A 20,206-nucleotide genomic window follows, 5' to 3' on the forward strand; every position below is an offset into this window, starting at 1 on the left:
TAGACAATCGGATTGGAACAGCCACGTGCCCACTGACAAATACAAACAGTTCCTGAAACTTTTAGGTATGATGGTTTGTATGCTTCAGTTATAGCCTGGGATCACAGCACCAGAAACATTCCTTATTTGACATTTTACAAAGAGATAACTGCCTGACTTCCCAATAGTGGTCTGTTGAACACAGTCAAGGATATGGCTTTCATCTGTCTCCTCTGCCACCTGTTGTAAAGAAAGTAGATAGGATGTACCCCATCCCCTCCAAAGGTCACCAGTTTCTGCAGCAGCACTTGCTTGCCAACTCCCTGGTAGTGTCTGCTGCTCAGGAAAGATGTTGAGGGGCTAGAGCTGCTCATTCAGTCCACATGAGTACAAAAGGATCCTTTTGGATGAAGGTCCTATTCGTTGGGAATCTCTGGGCCTCAGAGTGGTGAATTACCAACCCATAATGGTGGGGTACAGCTACACCATATGGTATACAATGAACCCCATTTTGGACTCTCCCCAAAGAACAAAAAGAAGCAGACAGAATCCTGGTCAAGTGAGGGCTGGATGTTGGCTCTGCATTCTTTGGGGGCAGCATATTATGCTACAGATACAGGTGCCAGGAAAATGGAGATTTCTGTGAGTGTGAGTGAGTGCATGTGTCCTAGCTTAGATATTCAGGGCTAATGCTGTAGTCTAAGTAAAATTGAGGATCTGCCCTTCAAGAAAAGCTGCATATTTTTAGTGACAAATGGATTAGATACTAGGGAAGATCAAGACAACCATAGCCATAGCTCATTCACTAGGTGTCTTCCAAAGAAGGTTCTCATGCCATGCTTTCTGTGACTAGAGACCGATCCCAGCTTATCCTCAAGATATGTAGCACCAAAGACGATACCAGCCACCTTCCAAACCAAATACTGAGAAATTCCAGTAACACAGTACCAGGATTTCTCATCATACCCCTTTGCAGCATGTAGCATCTGCCTCAAAACAGTGGATCTGAGGGTAGTTTCAAGAGACAAATACCACTCTAACAGCATCTCTTCAGATCTCTGTACCCATCTCCTCTCTTTGGAACTTGTCTCCTCCTCCTGTAGTGGTTGCTACTCCCTTACTTTTGGTCATTGGGTATTGGACACCAATCTGCAATCTTGGCAGTCTATCCAGTTCTGCACTTCATCCCTTCACCATTGTCTCCTTCCTTCCTCTTTTGGGACCAGTCTCATGAGGGAATCTTCTTATATGAACTGGTATCCCTCCTTGCAAAGGGAGAATAAAATCCCACTTGAATATCGAGGGAATGGATACTATTCTTATTGCATGATATCCAAGAAGGCAGGTAATCTTAAATCCATCCTAGTATGAAGGAACCTGAACAAGTACACTCGCACCTTCAAGTTCAGGATACCCATCTTGAGAGAGAGCGCATCTCATCCCTATCCCATGGAGACTGGTACATAACCCTTGATTTAAAGGAGACATGATACGTGATTCTAGATACTTTCACGTTTCATCAGGAAGAGCCACATCAAATACCTGAGGGGTTCTACATGGGAATTAACTATCCAGTTCAAAATTTTCTCTTTCGGCCTGTCTATAAGCCCCTGGTTATTCGTGTCTAGCAGTGCTGGCCGCCTATCTCAGATGAAGGGGTGTTTATGTATACCAGCACCTGAATGATTGACTAGTAAATGCAAAACCACAGCAAGAACTGGCATTTTGAATATACATGCAACTTGCTCTCTTCTCTAGTACCCCAAATAATCCATGAGAAATTCACAGTCCAACCCATCCATCTTATTGGGGCATTCCTGGATTCAATCCAGGCCAGAGCTTTCCTCTGAGGACAGGTTCCTCAAGATCCAGCAAGCCCTGATCACACTCAGTGCCCAGCCAAATCAGTTGACACAGTTCATTTGAGCCTTTTAAGCCCTATGGCCTCTTTAGCATACGTGACCCCTCAAGCTCACTTTCATATGAGACCCCTGCAATATTGGGTCATAGAACACCACATTCTAAACGTGCAGTTTACAGAGGAAACTTCAGAGGGGTAGCCGTGTTAGTTTGTATCAGTAAAAACGAGGAGTCCTTGTGGCACCTTAGAGACTAACACATTTATTTGAGCATAAGCTTTTGTGGGATATAACCCATTTCATCTGATTGCTTCTGATGAAGTGGGTTATATCCCACAAAAGCTTATGCCCAAATAAATGTGTTAGTCTCTAAGGTGCCACAAGGACTCCTCATTGTTTTTAGAGGAAACTTGTGATCACTCCTGAAGTCCTGCAATAGCTTTCCTGGTTGGGGCCAGGAAAAAAAATCTTTGTAGGGTGTACAGTCCATCACTTCTGCTCTCACATCCACATTCACCACTGACCCCTCCGCCTCATCCCCGATGGAAGTCTTGGTTGTGCCCAAAGTTCATGACTTGTGGTATGCCTGAGAATCCAAATGCCACACCAGTGTTTTCAGGCCAGTGTGATGGGCCCTTAGGGAAACTGATATTGGTTAATAATGGACAACAGCACAACCAGGTTCTCCATCATTAAGTAGAGCAAAGAAACTAGATGTGGTGTACAAAGCACCAGATCCATCTGGTTGGTTGAGGAAGAAAATGTGCAAGCAGACTTGTTGAGCAGCAAGATGCCGAATCTATATGAATGATCTCTAAAAATGTCAGTGGTCAGAAAATTTTATCAAATGGGGCCACCCAAAAATTATACCGTTTCACATCAAGGCAAAATACCACGCATCAATTCTGCTGCACCAGAGCAGGAAGAGGCAATACCTCTCTCAGATAAATTTCTTCTGAAGTGGGACCTGTCTCTCCCCTGCACCTGTGATCCCGGGGTCATTAGAATCACAGTGACTGTCTGCTTTTGATTTTTCCTAACCTGTGACCATCCCAATGCTGGTACACCAATTCCTGGACCTCTCTAGGTAGCCACCCTAACCTGCTTGTCTCTGTCTCTAAACCACTTGTCTCAGTGTAGAATACTGCACCCAAATCCCGAGATGCTACATCTCACAGCATGGAGGACAGCCTGGTTAACTAGGGTGGATCACACCTGTTCTTAAATTGCAATCCATCATTCTCATGTCTAGAAAGAGCTCCACTCTCAAATACTACAAACAAAAATGAAAAGATTTTGCATCTAGACCAATGACAAGATTATGCCTCCATCCCAAGTTGGGGTTTTTGCAGATCTGGGTTACTTATTGCATCTTGTAACCCAAGGTCTGGCCTGTTGGGTGCATTTCTTAAGGTTCATGTGGCAGCCATTTCTGCTATTAGCACCATGTCAGAGGCAGACCAATTTTTCCCTCCACCCCAGTCTCCAGATTTCTAAAGGCTTGACTAATGCTTTTCCCCCAACCAAGGAGTGTCCTTCCTCTTGGGATTTAAATCGTGTACTAATTCCTCCTCTTTTCTCCTCCCCCCCTCCCCTCCCCCATTTTTGAACTTCCTAGATCAGCTTCTTTAAAACATCTTATTTCTAAATACAGCTTTCCTTATTGCCTTCACCTCTGCAAGGAGGGTAAGTGTACTCCAGGCACAGTGACTACACCACCTTACACCATGGCTCAAAGATGGTTATAAGGCCCCATCACGCCTAAGGCGATGGCCAGTTACCGGTAGATCAGCGCTGTTGTGATCAATGCACTGGCATCGATTTAGTAGGTCTGGCAAAGACCCGTTACATCGATGGCAGAGCGATATCCTGTCAACTCTGGTACTCCAGTTCCCCGAGAAGAGTAAGGCAAGTAGATGGGGTTGTCAACTTTCTAATCGCACAAAACCGAATACCCTTGCCCCACCCCCTGCTCACTACATTTCCCCTCCCTCAGTGGCTTGCTGTCCCCTACCCTCACTCACTTTCACTGGGCTGGGGTTGGGGAGTGGGAGGGGGTGAAGGCTCTAACTGGAGGATGCTGGCTCCGGGGTGGGACTGGCGATGAGGGGTTCAGGGTGTGGGAGGGGGCTCTGCTGGGGTAGAGGATTGAGGTGTGTGTGTGTGTGGGGGGCCTCCATGTGGGGATGCAGGCTCTGGGGGGGGCCTGGGGACAAGGGGTTTGGGGTGCAGCAGGGGCTCTGGGTTTGGCGGGCTCAGTGTTGGGGTTCAGGCTTACCTCAGGCAGCTTACCCAGCAGGGCTAAGGTAAGCTCCCTGCCTGTCCTGGCACCACACTGCACCCCAAAGTGGCCAGCAGATCCCGCTCCTAGGCGATGGGGCTAGGAGGCTCTGTGTGCTGCCTCCCCCCACACAGGTGCCACCCCCCACCTTCTGCCCGCAGGCACCCCCCTACCCCCCGCAGCTCCCATTGTCCACGTTTTCTGGCCAGTGGGAGTGTGGAGCAGGTGCTTGGGGCAGGCGCAGCACACAGAGCCCCATGGCCCCCCTACCTAGAACCTGGACCTGCTGGCTGCTTCCAGGGCACAGCATGGTGCCAGGACAGGTAGGGACTAGCCTGCCTTAGACCTGCAACACTGGCGACCAGACTTTTAATGGCCCGATCGGCAGTGCTGACCGGAGCTGTCAGGGTCCCTTTTTTCAACCAGATGTTTCGGTCGAAAACTGCGTGCCTGGCAACCCTAAAATTAGGTGGGCGGCGTCTCCCATTGACACAGCACTGGGTAGACACCGCGGTGAGTCAGCCTAAGTTGTGTCAACTTCAGTTACATTTATTCATGTAACTGAAGTAGTATAACTTAGGTCAACTTACTGTGGTAGTGTAGATAAGGCCTAAGCTGGTGTCTGACTTGCACCTCAATCAATACATTTCCCTTGCTGTCTTCTTCCTAAAATGCCATTCCCATCCCACGGAAACACACTTGCACACTGTGTTAAAAGAACTCCTTGGGTTTACCTCAACAGTACAAAATCTATTAAGACAAACTCTGTTTATAGTTCATGAGGGAGACTCCCCTTGGCATCTACCTCTAGACAGATTGTCCCAGTGAATTAAGAGATGCATAGAATTGTTAAATCATAACTAAAGTACCTGTATCTACAGTCTTAAGAAATTCTGCTGGAGCCACTGCTACAGCTATCGCTTCTTTCAGGCACATTCTTGTTGGAGAGAAAGAGAGGAGCAGCATGGAGTTCAGTGCATACTTTAACCAGGCATTTTTCTTTTGAAATTAAACTGCAATGCGAAATTGGGTAGGACAGTGCTACAGTCCACGTTTATTAGAGCGCTCCTCGCCTGCCTTCTTCCTAAGGGAATGTGACGCTCTGTACCTCGGGGGAACACCTAGCACCCTCATGTTCATCCTTGTGAAATGATTGTGTAGTATCCAATGCAAAGTCTGTCATGTCTGGTATCTTCGGAAGGCTCATGATGCACTGAGCATTGTTGTTACATGAAATTATAACCTATAACTACACACAGTAATGTTATGAGGCTGAAAATGTATCCTCATGGCTTAAAATAAGCCTAGGCAAAAACTCTCCAAGAGCAGAGAGGCAGTTCACACCTCATCAGGGCAGGTATGGGACAAGCCCAGCCTCACAGGAACAAAGGATGCTGGCCTATGAAGTAACAAAAGGATCTGTTGAACTCTCGAGTGAGTTATCTCCCTCCTTTCGCCAGTTTGGGATTGCGATGAAGTAATGCTCACCTGACTCTGAAGGGGGGCGCAAAGCCAAGAGGGAAGAAAGAATATGATAAAAGGGAGAGACGTTTGCCATGCTCTTCCTCTCTCTTCCACCTACATCTACAGACACCACACCAAGTGACTGAAACACTGATCAAAGGGGAGAGCCTGGCTGATGAGCAACCAGCCAGCCTGTGGTGAGAAGCATCTAAGTTTGTAAGGGCATTGAGAGTGTTAAGATCAGCTTAGAATGCATTTTGCTTTTATTTCATTTGACCAAATCTGACTTGTTATGCTTTGACTTATAATCACTTAAAATTTATATTTGCAGTTAATAAATGTTTGTTTTTTTACCTGAAGCAGTGCGTTTGGTTTGAAGCATGTCAGAAACTCCCCTTGGGATAACAAGCCTGGATGAATTTCTTTGTTAAATTGACAAACTCATATAAGCTTGCAGCATCCAGCGGGCATAACTGGACACTGCAAGATGGAGGTTCCTAGGGTTGTGTCTGGGACTGGAGATATTGGCTAGTGTCATTCGGTTGCACAATCCAGGGAGCAGCTTACGTGTCAGAGGCTGTTCGTGAACAGCCCAGGAGTGGAGGTTCTCACAGCAGAGCAAAGTAAGGCTGGCTCACAGAGGCAGGGTTTGGAGCGACCTAGCAGATTACCGGTCCAGATAATACCAGAGGGGAACGTCACAGGGAACACTACTCACTAGTGTCCCACAGGTGGGAATGCACAGATGCCCTCAAAGGAGAGAAGGAGCTGAGGTAGCAAAAAGGGATGCACTGTTATATAGACTAGAGCGGCTCCTTCAGCACCACACAAAGGCACTCATGCACCCACCCCCCCAGCAGACGCTGCTTTAGAAGAGGGTTCCGGGTGTTGTCCACCAGGAGCCTGCTCCCACAAATGTGAATGCACAAAGGGGACACACAGAACAAGTTACTGGTAAGTAACTTCTCATTTTGAACCCAGTTCTGCCCTCTGTTACATTAGTGCAAACTTCCTGGAAATCTATGGCAGATGCACCCTATAATTGAGAGTAGCATTTGAGCTGTTTTCATAAGTTAAACAATTGACAGTTGCTTGGCATTCAAGCATATTGATGTTTGGAGTCCAGTTGCTGCCTGTCTCACTTAATCAGAGCTGCTTGAAAAGTTTCTCAATGTTTTTTTTTGTATGTTTTGGGTTCATCCATTTAGTATTTGCCATTTTTACAAATTTATTATTGTAGGTACTTAGTATAGCTTGTAGTTTTCTAGTTTTTTTTTTTTCCCCCAAAAAAATTCTGTGGTGTAGTTCTCCTAGTTCTGCCCCAAATTGAGATCTTAAAAGATGACCTCATTTATTCATCCCTTAGGAATAATGGGTGTTGCACACAAGAAAGATCAGCAAATTACAGGTTTAAGTTTCTACTATCGTGGTGGAAGTTCAGTAAAACTACACGGAAATGAGTGGCCCTGTGACATTTTTCTCTCTTAGTTGGGGTGTGGGGTGAATTTTTTAATCTGACCAAGTTTCTGAATAGCAAGTGCATGTATATTCCTGTTTTACTGAAAATGTGACCTCTTAGATCGTTTACAGAGTAGTTTCCCAGCCTCAGAGAACTATTTTTAGGCTATTATATCCCTTCAGTTGATCCATCTTGCTTTTCTTTCTGGTAGCTCCCACTCTTCAGAAGTGTAGGGATGACCACTGATTATAATGGAAAATCTTGTCGATGTGTTAAATTGATTTTTGGACGCAGGGAATAGACAACACCTCATTTTCCATTTGTGAAAGTGGAGTACACTCTGTTCCCTCCTGTTGAGTCATGTTCACTGAAATCCACTCTCTAGTTTGCTTGGACTACTCACACTTGAATCAGATTTCCCCTTCATGATTTTAGCTAACTGCCTTAATTCTTTTCCGTAGGTTGAGTTGGCCCTGTGGGATACTGCAGGACAAGAAGATTATGATCGACTTAGGCCTCTGTCATATCCAGACACCGATGTTATACTTATGTGTTTTTCAATTGATAGTCCTGATAGTTTAGGTAAGTGAGACTTGAATCCAAACCATGTTTCCTGTATCCCTAGGAGACTGTGTTGTGGAGCCTTTAATTCATTTATCCATGGTTTAATATTGAGTGGCAATTCTGGTTTCTACTAACCACACTTTTATATACATTGCAATGGTAGCGTCAATATTTTGTGTAATGAATCTTTGTTCTTCGAGTAGTGTCCCTGTGGGTGCTCCACTTCTGGTGCATGTGCACCCCATTTGCCTTTGATCAGAGACTTTCAGTAGCAGTGCCCATTCAACCAATGCATGCGCCCTACACCTCCTTGTGCTTCCTGCTGAGGATATATAGGGTTGTGCAGGCAAACTGCCCTCAATGCCTTCTCAATCGCCTCCAACTGAGACGGAACATCTAGCATGCCTACTTTATTGTTTGGTTAAGTTTGCCATTTTTATTTCTAGTTTAGCCTTTTATTGAAGTTTAGCTTATTTAGTATCAGAGGGGTAGCCATGTTTTTGTAAGGTGACTCCCTTCTGTTCATGTGTCAGTATTTTTATGCCTGTATCTGTAATTTTCACTCCATGCATCTGAAGAAGTGGGGTTTTTTACCCACGAAAGCTTATGCCCAAATAAATCTATTAGTCTTTAAGGTGTCACCAGACTCCTCGTAGTTTAATTAGTGTAGTTTTCCATTTCTATTTCATTTATTTTTGAGGGTCTTTATTTCCCTCACACACCCCCTAGGAGTCCTTTTCCTCCATTGTGGGGGTACGCCAGGATAACCAAACGCTGCCTCACTTGCTGGGACGCTATTCCCGTTAAAAATGGACATTCCAAGTGCAGTCACTGCTCAGAGGAAATGTGCATCCCTGAGAATTGCAATTTTTGTGCAACCTTTAAGAGCAAGGGTAGAAAAAACAGGAGATAAAACTTGAACTCCTCATAGAATCATAGAATATTAGGGTTGGAAGGGACCTCAGGAGGTCATCTAGTCCAACCCCCTGCTCAAAGCAGGACCGATCCCCAATTAAATCATCCCAGCTCGGGCTTTGTCAAGCCTGACCTTAAAAACTTCTAGGGAAGGAGATTCCACCATCTCCCTAGGTAACGCATTCCAGTGTTTCACCACCCTCCTAGTGAAAAAGTTTTTCCTAATATCCAACCTAAATCTCCCCCACTGCAGCTTGAGACCATTACTCCTTGTTCTGTCACCTGCTACCACTGAGAACAGTCTAGAGCCATCCTCTTTGGAACCCCCTTTCAGGTAGTTGAAAGCAGCTATCAAATCCCCCCTCATTCTTCTCTTCTGCAGACTAAACAATCCCAGTTCCCTCAGCCTCTCCTCATAAGTCATGTGTTCCAGACCCCTAATCATTTTTGTTGCCCTTCACTGGACTCTCTTCAATTTATCCACATCCTTCTTGTAGTGTGGGGCCCAAAACTGGACACAGTACTCCAGATGAGGCCTCACCAATGTCGAATAGAGGGGGACGATCACGTCCCTCGATCTGCTGGCAATGCCCCTTCTTATACATCCCAAAATGCCATTGGCCTTCTTGGCAATAACGGCACACTGTTGACTCATATCCAACTTCTCGTTCACTGTAACCCCTAGGTCCTTTTCTGCAGAACTGCTGCTGAGCCATTCGGTCCCTAGTCTGTAGCGGTGCATGGGATTCTTCTGTCCTAAGTGCGGGACTCTGCACTTGTCCTTGTTGAACCTCATCAGATTTCTTTTGGCCCAATCCTCCAATTTGTCTAGGTCCCTCTGTATCCTATCCCTACCCTCCAGCTTATCTACCACTCCTCCCAGTTTAGTGTCCTCTGCAAACTTGCTGAGGGTGCAATCCACGCCATCCTCCAGGTCATTTATGAAGATATTGAACAAAACCGACCCCGGGGCACTCCACTTGATACCGGCTGCCAACTAGACATGGAGCCATTGATCACTACCCGTTGAGCCCGACAATCTAGCCAGCTTTCTATCCACCTTTATAGTCCATTCATCCAGCCCATACTTCTTTAACTTGCTGGCAAGAATACTGTGGGAGACAGTGTCAAAAGCTTTGCTAAAGTCAAGGAACAACATGTCCACTGCTTTCCCTTCATCCACAGAGCCAGTTATCTCGTCATAGAAGGCAATTAGATTAGTCAGGCTTGACTTGCCCTTTTGAATCCACGCTGACTGTTCCTGATCACTTCCTCTCCTCTAGGTGCTTCAGAATTGATTCCTTGAGGACCTGCTCCATGATTTTTCCAGGGACTGAGGTGAGGCTGACTGGCCTGTAGTTCCCAGGATCCTCCTCCTTCCCTTTTTTAAAGATGGGCACTACATTAGCCTTTTTCCAGTCATCTGGGACCTCCCCTGATCGCCATGAGTTTTCAAAGATAATGGCCAATGGCTCTGCAATCACATCCGCCAACTCCTTTAGCACTCTCGGATGCAACACGTCCGGCCCCATGGACTTGTGCACGTCCAGCTTTTCTGAATAGTCCCGCACCACTTCTTTCTCCACAGAGGGCTGGTTACCTTCTCCCCATGCTGTGCTGCCCAGTGCAGGAGTCTGGGAGCTGACCTTGTTCGTGAAGACGGAGGCAAAAGAAGCATCAAGTACATTAGTTTTTTTCACATCCTCTGTCACTAGGTTGCCTCCCTCAATCAGGGGCTCATGCTTTCCTTGACTTTCTTGTTGCTAACATACCTGAAGAAACCCTTCTTGTTACTCTTAACATCTCTTGCTAGCTGCAACTCCAGGTGTGATTTGGCCTTCCTGATTTCACTCCTGCATCCCCGAGCAATATTTTTATACTCTTCCCTGGTCATTTGTCCAATCTTCCACTTCTTGTAAGCTTCTTTTTTGTATTTAAGAGCAGCAAGGATTTCACTGTTAAGCCAAGATGATTGCCTGCCATATTTACTGTTCTTTCTACACATCGGGATGGTTTGTCCCTGTAACCTCAATAAGGGTTCTTTAAACTACAGCCAGATCTCCTGGACTCCTTTCCCCCTCATGTTATTCTCCCAGGGGATCTTGCCCATCAGTTCCCTCAGGGAGTCAAAGTCTGCTTTTCTGAAGTCCAGGGTCTGTATTCTGCTGCTTTCCTTTCTTCCTTGTGTTAAGATCCTGAACTCGACCATTTCATGGTCACTGCCTCCCAGGTTCCCATCCACTTTTGCTTCCCCTACTAATTCTTCCTGGTTTGTGAGTAGCAGGTCAAGAAGAGCTTGGTTCCTCCAGCACTTGCACCAGGAAATTGTCCCCTACATTTTCCAAAAACTTCCTGGATTGCCTGTGTACCGCTGTATTGCTCTCCCAGCAGATATCAGGGTGATTGAAGTCTCCCATGAGAACCAGGGCCTGCGATCTAGTAACTTCTGCGAGTTGCCGGAAGAAAGCCTCATCCACCTCATCTCCCTGGTCTGGTGGTCTATAGTAGACTCCCACCACGACATCACCCTTGTTGCTCACACTTCTAAACTTAATCCAGAGACACTCAGGTTTTTCTGCAGTTTCATACTTGAGCTCTGAGCAGTCATACTGCTCTCTTACATACAGTGCAACTCCCCCACCTTTTCTGCCCTTCCTATCCTTCCTGAACAGCTTATATCCATCCATGACAGTACTCCAGTCATGTGAGTTATCCCACCAAGTCTCTGTTATTCCAATCACATCATAATTCCTTGACTGTGTCAGGACTTCCAGTTCTCCCTACTTGTTTCCCAGGCTTCGTGCATTTGTATATAGGCACTTGAGATAACCTGCTGATCGCTCCTCTTTCTCAGTATGAGGCAGGAGCCCTCCCCTCTTGCGCTCTCCTGCTCGTGCCTCCTCCCGGTATCCCACTTCCCCACTTACCTCAGGGCTTAGGTCTCCTTCCCCCGGTGAACCTAGTTTAAAGCCCTCCTCACTAGGTTAGCCAGCCTGCTTGCGAAGATGCTCTTCCCTCTCTTCGTTAGGTGGAGCCCGTCTCTGCCTAGCACTCCTTCTTGGAACACCATCCCATGGTCAAAGAATCCAAAGCCTTCTCTCCAACACCACCTGCGTAGCCATTCGTTGACTTCCACGATTCGACGGTCTCTACCCAGGCCTTTTCCTTCCACGGGGAGGATGGACGAGAACACCATTTGCACCTCAAACTCCTTTATCCTTCTTCCCAGAGCCACGTAGTCCAAGTGATCCGCTCAAGGTCATTCTTGGCAGTATCATTGGTGCTCACGTGAAGAAGCAGGAAGGGTTAGCGATCTGAGGGCTTGATGAGTCTCGGCAGTCTCTCAGTCACATCACGAATCTTAGCTCCTGGCAAGCAGCAGACTTCTCGGTTTTCCCGTCGGGGCGGCAGATAGATGACTCAGTCCCCCTGAGGAGAGAGTCCCCGACCACCACCACCCGCCTCCTTCTCTTGGGAGCGGTGGTTGTGGAACCCCCAACCTTAGGACAGTGCATCCCATGCCTTCCAATCGACAGAGTCTCCTTCTGCTCCCTTCCCTCAGGCGTATCATCTGGTCCACTCTCCACATTAGTACCTGTGGAGAGAACATGAAAATGGTTACTTACTTGTATCTGCCCTGCTGGTACATGGACGTTCCCCTTTTTTCTTCTGGAGGTCACATGATGCCAAATTTCTTCACCATCCTTCTGTCCCTGATGTGCAGCCTGCTCTGAATCTTCAGAACCTTGTGCCCGTAGAAGCCTATCCTGACATCAGTCCAGGAAATCTTCAGTTTCTCTTATGCAACGTAGGGTCAATACCTGTTGCTCCAGACCTTGAACCTTCTCTTCCAGTATGGAGACCAGCTTGCACTTTGTACAGACAATGTCGCATCTGTCCTGTGGAAGAAAGACAAACATAGCACATCCAGTGCATGATGGAGTGCTGTCTTCTTCCTGCCCTGGATCCAGGTCAGTGCAACCCCTATACATCAGCCTGCAAGTGAGTATAGTGCTTTGTCTACTCAGCACCACTTTCACCCAGATCTGCAAAAAAAAATGTCAGAAGGTACTGGGAAAGCCTATAAGACAAGGAGTTCCAGTTCTCCCACAACAAGCTTGTCTCAAAAAGATCTCAGTCTCGGCAGATTTCACCCATTTCTGAACCCTCAAGTCCTGGGCTGGGTACTGCTGAGGCTTCAGGCTCTTCTAGTACCAATAGTGCTTCCAAGGCCCTGAGTTCATTTAGGAAGCCCCGGTTCCAAATGGGCTTTGGAACGTAAACTGACTCCGCTACCATCCATAGCTCTCTTGTGGGCAGTTTTCTCTGCTTCCACCCTGGATTTTTCTGCCTCCATCTCCAAGCACCTTAAGGCCATCTGTCTATCATGCTCTTTTTGTTTCTCTTCAGCTTCGAATCTGGCCAGCTCTAGTTTATTAGCTGCTTCACTGCTGGTCATTTTCCTGCTTTCTTGTGCTTAACTCTAGCTATACCCGAGAGTTAGGGAAAAACAAACAAACAAAGAAACCAACTTGTGAATTTCCCTGCTGGAGGTTAACTACCCTGCCTTTAGGTAGAGAAAACTCCAGCTCAAAAAAGAAAAATTCCTTTGTAAAAAAAAAAAAAAAAAACCAAAAAACGAACACCTCTGTCTCCAGGCAAATAGACAGAAAACCCTCTAGCTGCTCTCAGCTTAAAAAAATAAAAACCTCTTCAGGTCTGTGTTTTTGGTTCAAAATGATCCCACCGCTCTGCCACCATGTCAGGATTCTTTCCCTACTCTGAACTCTAGGGTACAGATGTGGGGACCCGCATGAAAGACCCCCTAAGCTTATTCGTACCAGCTTAAGTTAAAAACTTCCCCAAGGTACAAACTTTGCCTTGTCCTTGAACAGTATGCTGCTACCACCAAGTGTCTTAAACAAAGAACAGGGAAAGAGACCACTTGGAGACGTCTTTCTGCAAAATATCCCCCCCAAGCCCTACACCCCCCCTTTCCTGGGTAGGCTTGAGAATAATATCCTAACCAATTGGTTACAAAATCATCAAAAACCTAAACCCCTAGATCTTGGAACAATGGAAAAATGAGTCAGGTTCTTAAAAGAAGGATTTTATTGGGAAAAAAAAAAAGAGAGGTAAAAATCATCTCTGTAAAATCAGAATGGAAAATACTTTACAGGGTATTCAGAATCAAATCATAGAGTATCCCCCTCTGGGCAAAACCTTAAAGTTACAGAAAACAGGAATAAACCTCACTCTTAACACAGGGAAAATTCACATAAAACAAAAGATAAACTAATGGGCCTGTCCTGGCTTTCCTATACTGGTTGCAATATTGGAGACTTGGATTAGGATGGGTTGAAGAAGATGGATTTCTGTCTGGCCTCTCTCAGTCCGAAGAGAGAACAAACACTTAAAGAGCGCAAACAAAAGCCTTTTCCCCCCAAGATTTGAAAGTATCTTGTTCCCTTATTGGCCCTTTGGGTCAGGTGCCAGCCAGGTTAGCTGAGCTTCTTAACCCTTTACAGGTAACAGGATGTTGCCTCTGGCCAGGAGGGATTTTATAGCACTGTATACAGAAAGGTGGTTACCCTACCCTACCAACTCAACTTGCCCCAATTCCCCTGACACTATTGCAAGGCGTATTCACATATGGCAAATGATGTGACTGAACAAGTGATTGCCAAAATCAAGCAAAGTCCTTTTTTGTCATTCAGCTTGACAAAACGATGGATGTGTCTGGTGCTGTTCAGATACTGACCTATACAAAATTTGAGAATGATGGAAAAACTCCAAGAGGAATTGCTGTTCTACTAGCCATTACCATAGAATGCTACCGGAGAACAGCTCTTTGCACTTTTGGATGCTTTTGTCTCTGATTCTGGCTTGAAATAACCATGCTGTGTAGGAATTTGCCAGGACGGTGCTTGTGCAGAGACTGGAAATACACGACTCAGGGCTCAGAAGTGGGACGGAGCTGCTGGTGGTGGTGCTGCTGTGTCTGAACAAGCAGCCTTCAGACTAGTAAATGCTGATCTACTTAAAGGGGCAGCATGTGTCTGTCTCACTCTCACACTCTGTCTCTCTCTCACCCACCTCCCAATACGTACTTGTATTATTGTTATTGTTACTTCTTGGTATTTCCTGCAATGCACATATATTCTCTTAAAGTGCTGTTTTTTGACTGGTCTGTGCATTTCATATTTTTTATTTCTCTCTTACACGTAAATGTAATTCTTTTGAGTAGTGAGTTCTAAAAATGCCTAACCTGTCCTGGTTGGAGTAATTATCCCTATGGTAACTTTTTAAAAATATATATTATAGCTAGGTTTTTAGTTTCTACTGGTTGCGCACATCTGCATATTACCTCAATATTGGTGCACAAAGCAAAATTCATTCTGCACATGGATGGAAAAAAAATTAGAGGGAACGTTTGAGGCACTCTCCCTTCTGTCTGTGGAGCTGCCCATTAGTTCATAGAATCATAGAATCATAGAATATCAGGGTTGGAAGGGACCCCAGAAGGTCATCTAGTCCAACCCCCTGCTCAAAGCAGGACCAATTCCCAGTTAAATCATCCCAGCCAGGGCTTTGTCAAGCCTGACCTTAAAAACCTCTAAGGAAGGAGATTCTACCACCTCCCTAGGTAACGCATTCCAGTGTTTCACCACCCTCTTAGTGAAAAAGTTTTTCCTAATATCCAATCTAAACCTCCCCCACTGCAACTTGAGACCATTACTCCTCGTTCTGTCATCTGCTACCATTGAGAACAGCCTAGAGCCATCCTCTTTGGAACCCCCTTTCAGGTAGTTGAAAGCAGCTATCAAATCCCCCCTCATTCTTCTCTTCTGCAGGCTAAACAATCCCAGCTCCCTCAGCCTCTCCTCATAACTCATGTGTTCCAGTCCCCTAATCATTTTTGTTGCCCTTCGCTGGACTCTCTCCAATTTATCCACATCCTTCTTGTAGTGTGGGGCCCAAAACTGGACACAGTACTCCAGATGAGGCCTCACCAATGTCGAATAGAGGGGAACGATCACGTCCCTCGATCTGCTCGCTATGCCCCTACTTATACATCCCAAAATGCCATTGGCCTTCTTGGCAACAAGGGCACACTGCTGACTCATATCCAGCTTCTCGTCCACTGTCACCCCTAGGTCCTTTTCTGCAGAACTGCTGCCTAGCCATTCGGTCCCTAGTCTGTAGCTGTGCATTGGGTTCTTCCGTCCTAAGTGCAGGACCCTGCACTTATCCTTATTGAACCTCATCAGATTTCTTTTGGCCCAATCCTCCAATTTGTCTAGGTCCTTCTGTATCCTATCCCTCCCCTCCAGCATATCTACCACTCCTCCCAGTTTAGTTGCACTGAGCTAAAACAGCAAGCTTGATGGGACAGTCTTGAAAGATACTACTTTCATCTGTCTGTCTCATTGAATATACCAGGTTTGTGTAGGGTAAGAGCTTTGCTCCTAACACTGTAGCCTGCTGTTTGGCCTTTCTGTGTGCCAGGGGTTTTCCCCCAAATGCCTGGCTGTTAAGCTATGTTTGAGTTTTGTTGAGGTGGATGTGATGCCATCTCTACTTCCCGTGCTCTAATGCACAGGTTTCCTAGCCTTCACTCACGGTGCAGTTGAACAAGTTTATGAAAGGATTGCTCTACCCGCTATTGGGGTTGCTTATGGGGAATAGCATTTCCTTGATAGTTGTGGCAAAGGAGACTAAATTCTCCTTGAGCATGTATGGGTTGTGCTCTGGAGACCATGGTGGGACAGGTTTGTTTGAGCTACACTTGAGGTTTGGTGTAGGAATTTCCTCTGCTGTGGTGTTGAAGTCTTCTTCTCTCAAAGCTTCTCTCAAAGTCAACAATTCAAACATTTGTCAGACCATTCCCTCTGTGTGGCTGCACACAGCAATCATGAAATATCTGTTTCATTTGGACCGTCTCAACGCTGAGACAGACAGATTACCAGTCTTACCTTCATGTGCACCAAAAGTCTAAAACTTGTGGGTAGGTTTGGTCTCAGAGAAATGATTATTTAAGACCTGTGGACATGCAGAGTATAGATCCTGACTTTCTGGATATGAATGGGGCTTGGAGAAATGGACATGCTAGTGACCAGAAAGATGGAAATCAGAGACAATTTCAAACAGGAATTTGGGAAGATCACAGACAGGCCCTGGCTTCAGAATGTTTGTGTATTTGGTGGTAGTTGCAACAGGAGGGAGGAAATGTGATGTTTAGTGGTTTATATCTCACCAGAAGCTGAATGAAATGTCATGGGATAAAGTAGCATAGTTCCAGTCAGAAAGCAGAGATGATCTTAAAAAGAAAACCACCCCAAACACTTTTCTTTAGCCTTGTATGTGGATTACGAGACGCTTCTGCTTTTTTCTCCCCCTCCCTCCAGAAAACATCCCAGAGAAGTGGACCCCAGAGGTGAAACATTTCTGCCCCAATGTGCCTATCATACTGGTAGGAAACAAGAAGGACTTAAGAAATGATGAGCACACACGACGGGAGCTGGCCAAAATGAAGCAGGCAAGTTTCTTTCTGCCCTTCTTACAATAAAACATGACAGTTTTTTTGTAATATGGCTAACAAGCACATTAACTCAGTGTCTGCACTGATTGGCAGCTTTCCCTGGACACCATCCCCACAGCACCACAGTCTGGAACAAAGCCACTTGTCTCTTCATCCTTCTCTAGTGTAGTTTGGCTCCACTAGGTAGAGGAAGAAGCGTTAGATTCCTTTAACGCATTCCGTCTCCTCCACCCCTCTTCTCTGTGCTCCTGTTTTCTTGCTAAGCTGATCTAGAGCCGGTCACCCTGGGTGTGTTTTGACTCAGCCCTGCAATGAAGTATCAGGAACAAGGTGATGATCTGTGGGAAATAGCTAAGTGGAGCTTGTATTGAAATTGGAAAATGTTCAGAGCAATATAGATCTTGGAGAACGGGCTGGAAATGACAGTTATTCAGGACAAAAAATTGAAAGCCTCTTTTAGATGAAAAATAAACACAATATCTGTTACTTAAGTGTTATGGTTGCATAGTTTAAATCAGAACTAAGTTGTTAAATACAGACGTTGAAGGGCCAAACAATGCTCAGTTGCAGTTGGATATTTTCTTTAGTAGCCTCTTATGAAGGATTTTGTCAGAGGCACCAAATAATGCTTTCCTAACCTTGGGGCTTCCCAGCAGAAAAGGTCACTCTCAAAGAAATGAAGAATTTCTCTCTCATCAGTTAGACTATTGGTAGATGAAGGCCCCAAATTGGAGGAGTAGTTCTAGAAGAGTTGGGAGGTCAGTGATAAGGCAAAATCAACACAAAGCACATGCGCAACAAAATAGATGCTTAGATTACCATGTAAGATACCATTTATCCAGTACTCAGAGTACACTCTCCCACAAAGAAACCATTGCACTGGACATGGTTTTAAATATTAACAACTCAAACAGCCTTGCTTTGGTTTGTTCATGAGTAAAGACAAAATGTGGTTCATTTTGAAACAATCCCCAACAGTAGCATACCAGGTCTAGTAAAAGTAGTCATCCTTCAGCATGAGAATACCCTGCCCAAATAGGCAAACTTGACTGTCCTGGCATAATGTTTCTTTTAAACAAAAAGTGACAAGGCAATTTTTGTAGCTGTTAATAATGCTGTGGGGGTTGGTACTGCTATGGTAATGACTTGTAAAATTGCTTTTACTTCCCAAGTATCATTGTCACTGGTTCCATGACTTTTAAATTGCCAATGGCAACAGTTTGTTTGGCAACATATATTCTTCTGAAGCGTTTGCAACACAAATATTGAAGCTTTTATACTATGGCATGAGAATTGGACGCTGAATAAATGGACTATAAATAATTGACACTGACCCAAACTGGGCTATCATTTTCATTGTCCAAAACGTAAATAAATGAAGTGATGAGGTAAATGAGATTTTAAAAATTCTTCAGTAATGTGAGGTGTTGATATGTTACAACCTGTGGGAAGGAAAAAATTTTTTTAACATTATTCTTAATTAAACTGGGTTTTAATCCAGAAAATAAGCTAGCATTTTAGATTCGAGATGGGATCTAAACAGAGTATGTATTTTGCACTTCTGGCAAACCTGGAAGGTGATGAAAGGAATGATCTATTCAGGTACATTGTTGGACCCTATTAATTTGCTTTTACTATTGTATTGCACAGGAGCCGGTCAAACCTGAAGAAGGCAGAGACATGGCAAACCGCATTGGTGCATTCGGGTACATGGAGTGCTCTGCAAAGACCAAAGACGGCGTGAGGGAGGTTTTTGAAATGGCCACTAGAGCTGCTTTGCAAGCCCGGCGTGGCAAGAAAAAATCTGGCTGCCTTCTCTTGTAAAGCATGGCCAAGGGAAGACGGCTCAGACAGCACCCTGCACTTGATTAATTTTGAAGTGCTGTTTATTAATCTTAGTGTATGATTACTGGCCTTTTTCATTTATCTATAATAATTTACTTAAGAGATTTAAAAATCATCTTGCTACCAATATTTAGAAGCCAACTATGATTTTTATAACAGTCTGCATCAAATTCATCTGTGCACACAAGTAACATCAGCATTCCTTTAATAAATGTCTGCACATGCAGTATGTGCCAGGCGCTAATTGAAGACAATTCTCCAACTTGCTTCTTTCTAGAAAGAGGGAAAAGCTGGTAACACTGAGAATTGGGCTGTAACTACTTTATAACTAGTGTCCCATTCAAATGGGTACAAGAGCTACATGGCTGTATGTGGAGTCCAGAATAACGCCAGTGCTTTCACATTTTAGGGAGATTTCATTTTTCATGGCTGCGTAGGGTGTAAAACCATAGTTTGAAACTGTGACCACCCTGAAATAAGAGTCCCATCAAAAAAGTGACAGTCCTGTAGTTTCATGTTGGTTACCTTTTAGTTACCATGTAATTAGTGCCACTTAAATGTATGGTACCAAAAATAAATCTATATGCCCCAGCCGCAATGTAGTATTTTTTGTATAATTGGATTTCCTAATACTCTTAAACTTGTAATCCCTGCATAAGGTGTTCTGGGTTTGTTTGTTTTTAAGAAAGTTTATTTGAAAATAAAGTCCCGTTGAAAGCAGCTGATTCATCTCCCACCTCCCTGTTTGTTTGTAAGTGTCTGACCCATTTGTATGGTATAATTTCTAATATCTGCACCCAGGAAGAGGATTTTTTCTGTGATCTTCCGGCACCTGCCTTAGGAGCCAGGGAAAGGCAGCCTGTTCACACTCAAGGCAACTGAACATTTCAGAAGCTTTAAGTTAACCTGCTGGACTCAGCTCAAGGCTATAAAAATGCCAGTTCTCTATGTATTGCTTGGTTACCACCTGGTGGCCAAACTCCCATCTGTGAACTTCTTGCTGATCTGCAGCCAGCTAAACTCTTCTGTATTATTTCCTTTTTCCAACTACTAATAGAATAAAGGCAGTTTTCTAAGCTCCCGGTATCCTGGTATTTGTGTTCCTCTTTGCACAGTATTTGTTATGCAGGTGCCCTGAGGCCCTGCATTTTACAGGCTCAGACAAAAATCTCATTTTGATAGAACTATGTTAGAAATTCACCCGGCACGTCCAGGCACTTGAATACTTTTAGCAGCAATGGATTCCATGCTGGTGCCTGCAGCAAATTCAGAGAGTGGCAGAACCCAACCATTGAATT

At 45.0% G+C, this 20,206-nt stretch overlaps 1 protein-coding gene across 2 annotated transcripts in view; it reads left to right on the forward strand.

Moving 5' to 3' along the window:
- RHOA (ras homolog family member A) overlaps positions 1-19,984 on the forward strand; it is a 64,340-nt gene extending 44,356 nt beyond the window's left edge. For both annotated transcript variants that reach the window (XM_073352704.1, XM_073352705.1), the window contains 3 exons: positions 7,504-7,624; positions 16,930-17,060; positions 18,714-19,984. In XM_073352704.1, coding sequence (XP_073208805.1) covers positions 7,504-7,624; positions 16,930-17,060; positions 18,714-18,887 — 426 coding nt within the window. In that variant the 3' untranslated portion in view covers positions 18,888-19,984. The remainder of the gene's footprint in view (positions 1-7,503; positions 7,625-16,929; positions 17,061-18,713) is intronic.
- Positions 19,985-20,206: the final 222 nt, after the last annotated feature.

This window comes from Lepidochelys kempii, chromosome 7, assembly GCF_965140285.1.
Source record: "Lepidochelys kempii isolate rLepKem1 chromosome 7, rLepKem1.hap1, whole genome shotgun sequence".
Classification (NCBI taxonomy): domain Eukaryota; kingdom Metazoa; phylum Chordata; order Testudines; family Cheloniidae; genus Lepidochelys; species Lepidochelys kempii.